The sequence below is a fragment of the Rhinatrema bivittatum genome, chromosome 2 (assembly GCF_901001135.1).
Source record: "Rhinatrema bivittatum chromosome 2, aRhiBiv1.1, whole genome shotgun sequence".
NCBI lineage: Eukaryota > Metazoa > Chordata > Amphibia > Gymnophiona > Rhinatrematidae > Rhinatrema > Rhinatrema bivittatum.
Genome location: NC_042616.1, coordinates 624514365 through 624520849, shown reverse-complemented (window position 1 = coordinate 624520849; position 6485 = coordinate 624514365). Strand labels below are relative to the sequence as shown.

The 6485-nt window shown below is 38.8% G+C and overlaps 1 protein-coding gene across 1 annotated transcript in view; it reads right to left on the bottom strand.

Annotated features, from left to right (window-relative positions):
• Positions 1–640: 640 nt before the first annotated feature.
• Positions 641–6485, bottom strand: part of LOC115083383 (chloride channel protein D-like) — a 472614-nt gene continuing 466769 nt past the window's right edge. Inside the window, exon 17 of the mRNA XM_029587184.1 lies at positions 641–3325. Coding sequence (XP_029443044.1) covers positions 3095–3325 — 231 coding nt within the window. The 3' untranslated portion in view covers positions 641–3094. The remainder of the gene's footprint in view (positions 3326–6485) is intronic.

The window sequence follows — 6485 nt, the reverse complement described above, 5'->3', positions numbered from 1 at the left end:
TCCTGCCTCCTGCTATGCCGCCATCTTGCCCTCCAGTTAATTTTAATTTTAACTGGGACAAGAATTTAACTCGCCGTAGTAACGTATTGACAGATCGACAACTTATGGAATTCTCCATACTTCCACATGAAACGGAATTGACCCCCCACGAATACGTATCACGAATGCAAAGAAAACTTTTTGGCTGCACATCCCTACCTTTTTCCCAACTTTAATATGCCAAGTAGTATTCCTTTAATTTTGGGATGAAGCAATTTTTATCCACCCTTCCTTCCTCACTTTTTGGTTGTACTTTCAAGTTAATTTTATTTTCCAACATCTGTCTGAGTTCTCCAAGATCCAGGGATTCAGATCTTAACACCTTCAAGGAATTTGGAGTCTCTCAATCAGAGATATACTATGGACTATTGGAAGTCCAGCAAGGGAATGAACCTCCATTCATTCCTAGGGAAGAGGATAGGAATATGCAGTATAGAGGAGCGCAGTGGCAGCCATCTGATGTTAACTACTATAATATCATCCGGATATTGAGGGGAGGTATGAGGAGGTACCCTCCAAGTACCAGTAACAAGAGCAAGGACAACAACTAAGAAGTAATATCAAAAACACCTGGAGCAAGGTATGAGATATGGGACTTTATTTTAGTACTTCTAAATTTGGAGTCATCCTTCTATCCATCAGATTTTGAGGGAATGACAGGATGGGGAATAACAGATGAACTTGAATTCAACATCAGAATACAATTAAATTTAAGTATGAAGTCACAGATTTATTGAGGACCAACAGTGTAATGGATGTTATTGAACAAGGAACTGTAAAATGTCATTTTCATCAATTTTCCATCATTAATCAGTACAGTCAGAAACCACTTTAAGAATCCATGATTATTACTGCTGATTTCAAGAAACTATGAAGGGCAAAATACCAATTGACAATGCTCAGGACCTTGTAGATATTCTTTTCCCCTCTCCCTGCCCCCTGACAGGGAATTCTGGACTCAGTGGGAGGTATACCTCTCGGGGCTATGGCACCTGGCACCACATAAAGACCTCTTTTGTTCTCCAAACAACATTCCAGGTCTGGGAGAAGTGGAAGACAAAATTAGTGGGTAATAGGGATTATTTGTATATATCCCATCTCTTTTGCAATAATACCTTCCTGGCTGGGTTTCAAAACAAGGCATTCCAAGAATGGCATCTTAAGGGTATTAGTAATTTTGAGCATGTCTTAACGGGAGGGATAATATTGTTAGCCACTGATCTACGGGATCGCTACCATCTGATTTTTTAGCATATGCCCAATTACGTCCTTTTATGTAGTCTAAGGTAATTTCTACCTCTTTGGTCATGGGAAAGACCTTATTGGGACATTTATAAACAGACGCAGATGAGAAAAAGGGGCTAATTTCCAAAATCTACACCTTGCCCCTGGGGACAGGCAGGGAACCTTTTCTATACACTCGAGCTTAGGAAGCTGACCTGGGAACCACATTAACCCCTGAAACGTGGGATCAAGTGTTTGTTTCTACAAGTAAGTGCTCAATATCATTCTCCCAGCAGGAAAACTGTTATAAGATTTTAATGAGATGGTATCTTATCCCTTCCAGATTACACCGTATGAACCCAATGGTTGATCAAAAATGTTGGAGGAAATGCGATGGTGTGAGCCCCTTTTTTCATATTTGGTGGGACTATTCTGGGATCGAATCTTACAATAGATTGAAGGAGCTCTGGGAATTCAGGATTTAACTAATGTGGGCCTAGTCTTACTTAATGTACCTCATCCAAGTTTGGATACATTTCAGCAACGCTTCTGTCAACAAGTTTTCACAGCTGCCAGAAGTGAGCTGGCACTTTATTGGAAATGTTTGGAACTACCCTCCTTACATGCATTCTCCACAGGCTACATTTTTACAATAGGATGGCTTCCATAGATGCTTATAGACGTCATCAATTATCTTTCTTTCAGAAAATATGGAAACCATTCAAGGAAGGAGAGGCAAACTTGCTAGCAACCTCGATTACTAACCCCTAGAGTTGGAAGGGGTGAGGGCCCTTGATTTTTCAAGTGCACCTCAGTAGCAAATTCCTGGCATATACTTTTAAGACTTTGGTAAGAAGGTATACACTTGCATAGATATGGCTCTATATTTTATGTATTTATACCTAGTTGGGACTGGACACCTTAAGGCTTTGTTTGAGATTGGATATCAGATAAGGGGGCCATTTGCTGTATCCTCTTATGCAGACTAATTATATCCTTTTTGCTCTTGAAACTGTAATTTGTTTCTTATCTGGGACATTTGACATTACTGTGGGGGGGGGGGGGAGGAAGATATTATTGTTAAACATGAACTGAATGTCACTCTCATAATGCTGTGTAGATTGCATACTGTGTATTTGCTGTTTGACCTTCAATAAAATTTCGAATAGAAAAAAAAAAAAGGAATCACAAGAACACAGCCAGAGAACAGTATATCAGAGCAAACTTTGTGTGGACTGTCAGACCAGCAAAGGTGTATCAGACTAGAACTACTTATATATAGCCCTTTATTTGGGATATGCCTAATGTTGGTTCAATGGGGAGCCTCCGAAGGCGTGTCACCCTAACTTTGTTTCACTTAGTATTTTCTGCAAGACTCTTGGTGCTTCAGGTCCCTGTGGCTCCACTGCAGGATCCCCTGACCTTGAACATCCAGAGCTACAAGTTTAATCCCTGTTGCCCCCTGACACAGAAGCCCTGTATTTAAAGGTGACCCTGGGTCTCCTTAGGGAAGGTTGTTTGCCCATGGGTTACGATAAGAACTTCCTGATGGCTGTGTCTGAAGTTAGGCTTGCAAAGAATGAGCAGTGGCTACAAGGCTAGTTGCTATTATATAACACACTGTTTTAAGTTATTGCTAACAAACTATAATATTCTAAATAACTGCAAAGGAACGCATCATGTTAACAATTATACAACTAACAAAAATAGTACAGAACAATTCATATGAGGAAGAGGTAGAATCAACCAGCAAAATCACATATTTTATCCTTCTTTCTGGGCATTATGCATTTAAAGATTTTTAAAAGTTGCCAGCAAGGCTCTTTCCTTTTTAGTTCAAGGGCTCTTCACTGGAGTCGAACTTCCTTGAGTCCAGATGGAGTCCTAGTTTTTCCTCCAGCTGGAAAGACAACAAATCTTTCCTGGTGATCATCCCAACAACCCGATTCTGCAGGTCAACAACAGTCAGGTGGCGAAGGCCCAGGGTCCGAAAGATGATATATGTGAGCTGAAGTGAAAAATGAGCTTGCACTGCCATTGCTGACTTGTTTACATATGACTCCTAAGACAGAAAGAGACATAAAATATTGATGTGTTGTATGTCACTGTAGCAACCGTTCCATAGCAGACAGGCAAAAAGGAAAAAGGGAGAGATTAATTGAGGAAGAGAGGTAACAGAGAAAGCCTCTCCAAAAAAATGTTTCTGTTCATTTTAGCTATTGATACCTTGCCAGCCAGTATCCCAGATTATATTGTACATGCTGGATTTTTTGCATTTTGTGATATCTTTTATTTTACTAGTTTAAGAATTATCCAAAATGTTTGTGTACATGAGCTTTCAAGACCACATAAATCTTTTCTTCAGATATCATGTGGAATATAGTTTTGAAGGCTCATGTATTGTATAACATAATCTTTGGACAATTCTTATTCCGATTCAATAAAAGGTCTAAAATGTGCATAATTCTGCCCGCATTGTCTGGAGATGTTCCAGAGGGTGTGTATGTATTGGAAAGGGAAATAACTTATCTACAATCTTCAAATCGACACCATTAAATTGTCACGTAATGTGATTTTTGCTGCTATTCAAATTTGATTTACACCTTTTTATTGTGAAGCTGCAAATAACCTCTGTACATTTGTTGTTGTTTTAATATCCCGTGATTCGCTTTGGGTGAATTTCATATTCGAAAAGGTGGGTAATAAATCCAAGTAATAAACAACCTACAGAGTCCCGTTCTTCACAGAATCAAGATGGCTACTGAAACTCTTCACTATTATATATGCTAAGACTGGTACTGGTAAAGGACTGCAAATTAAAAAGGAGCATGCTGTAGTTTAATTGCTTAATCATAGTTAAACAGCGTAGTAAGAGTAGCATAGTAAATGATGGCAGAAAAAGATAATTTGTACCATCCAGGTTGCCAACATATTCCTGTTCACACTAAAGCTGTAGAAGCTTGGCCACTTGTAGGATATCACTCCTTATCCAAGACTTGTGATAGGACAATATGAGAGAGAGAGAGATGTTCCCTAAAATCCTGGGTAGATGAGCATACAAGGTCCCATATTTAATATAAGACTCAGCATGCCCCTCCCATGTCTTACTGCCAATAATCATCTCAGCTACCAAATCTGTTCAAGCTGCTAATAAATAATCAGACTCTTTGGTTCCACCAACCTGTTAACACCAACCTGGTTGGTTTCTAGGGAGATGTAGCCTGGTACAAACTTAGCTACATTAAGAACTGCAGTATCACTGGGTCATGCTTCTTTTGTGCACTCTTTCTTCTGTACTTCTCACCTTTTCCCTTGCCTCTGCTCTTGATGGAGTACAGAGTATGTTGTTTGCAATACTACAGCTCCTCAACTCTGTTCTTACCATTCACATAGAATATGAGAGTAGATAAGGATCACTAGGCCCAATTGTATTCCTGGTGCACTGCCACAGACCTCAATTAATCTCTGTGTTTCCTTCCCCACTAAGAACATAAGAAATTGCCATGCTGGGTCAGACCAAGGGTCCATCAAGCCCAGCACCCTGTTTCCAACAGAGGCCAAACCAGGCCACAAGAACCTGGCAATTACCCAAACACTAAGAAGATCCCATGCTACTGATGCAATTACTAGCAGTGGCTATTCCCTAACTAAACTTGATTAATAGTCATTAATGGACTTCTCCTGCAAGAACTTATCCAAACCTTTTTTGAACCCAGCTACACTAACTGCACTAACCACATCCTCTGGCAACAAATTCCTATGGGCTAAAACTATGCTTTCTTGAATTATGTTTCTTAATTTTTGTCTCCACCATGTCCACTGGAAGTCTATAGATGGATCCTTCACCTTGTCTGTGAAGAAATATTTTCTGATGTTGCATCTGAATCTACCCCATGACCTGTTGTTTTACAGCAGTAGTTCTCAAACTTGTCCTGGAGGACCCCCAGCCAGGCGGGTTTTCAGAATATCCACAAAGAATATGCATGAGATAAATTTGCATGAACTGCCTCCACAGCATGCAGATTTTATCTCATGCATATTCATTGTGGATATCCTGAAAACCTGACTGGATGGGGGTCCTCCAGGACAGGTTTGAGAACCTCTGTTTTAGAGCATTCTATCCTCTCAGAAAGAATTGCTTTTTATGCCTGATTTATACCTTTGAGGTGTCTGAATCTCTAATCATATTTTATTGCTAGGCTATTGCAGTTCTTTTCAGATAATGAATCACAATTTAGTCATTACCTCTGCATTATTTATACATTGGTCCTGGTCTTTAATTTCTTTGGAAATCAATGATTGGCTGTCTAGCAGAAGCAAAGTCATGTGACTACAAACTGGCACCTCTAGTTAGAATAACTCTTACACAGTACAGTGTTATTGAAAAAACTAATTGTGCACATAAATGGAAGGATAAAATCTCTTCCTCATGCTTTGTACATGAAAAACACTGTACAATTGCATTTACTGCACATATCTTGCTACTATACTGCTTTGTCTCTCTACTTCTCTAAGAATAAGTGTTTTCAACCAAGGAGTCCCTTTTCCAACTGGCAAAACTGAAACATTCCCATGGTAGAAAGGGATAGCATTTGTGTGCTTGGGGAAAGGGTTATGTTTGTATATTTTCATGCAAACCACAATTCTTTTACAACTGTAAGACATTTTGACAAAGATTAACAAAAACAAGCAGTGGATAGACCAACACAATTGAAAGAGAAATCCTCATAACATGCTTTCAATGCTTTTCTTGGAATATTTTCATACAGGAACATAAGTATTTTTAGCAGCTTTCTTTTGAAAGAAGAAAAACAGTGAAAAGGAATTTTCAGTTTAAAATTGTTTTCAAAACAGTAAAAAGTATCTTATAGCTCAGTTTAATGATCAATTCCACAATGCATAGTCAGGTTCATTTTAAGTTAGTATGATTTGAATAAGCCATGACAGACTGGGAAAGCTTAAGCAAATCCTCCTTGATACTCTTGAGTTTTCTGTTGTAAAACAATAAAATACTAAATATTTATTTCTTCTAGGATATTTTATAGTTAAGTATCTAATTTCACAACCATTTATGACATCCTGTAATGTTCTCGTGTAGATGGCTGTAAAACTAGCTCATTACAAGTGTGGAAGAACACAAAATGAAACAAGGGCTCTGATCCAGTTAAAGTATCTGACTAAGTGTACCATGCATAAGCATGTCTGTCTGTATGTATGCATAC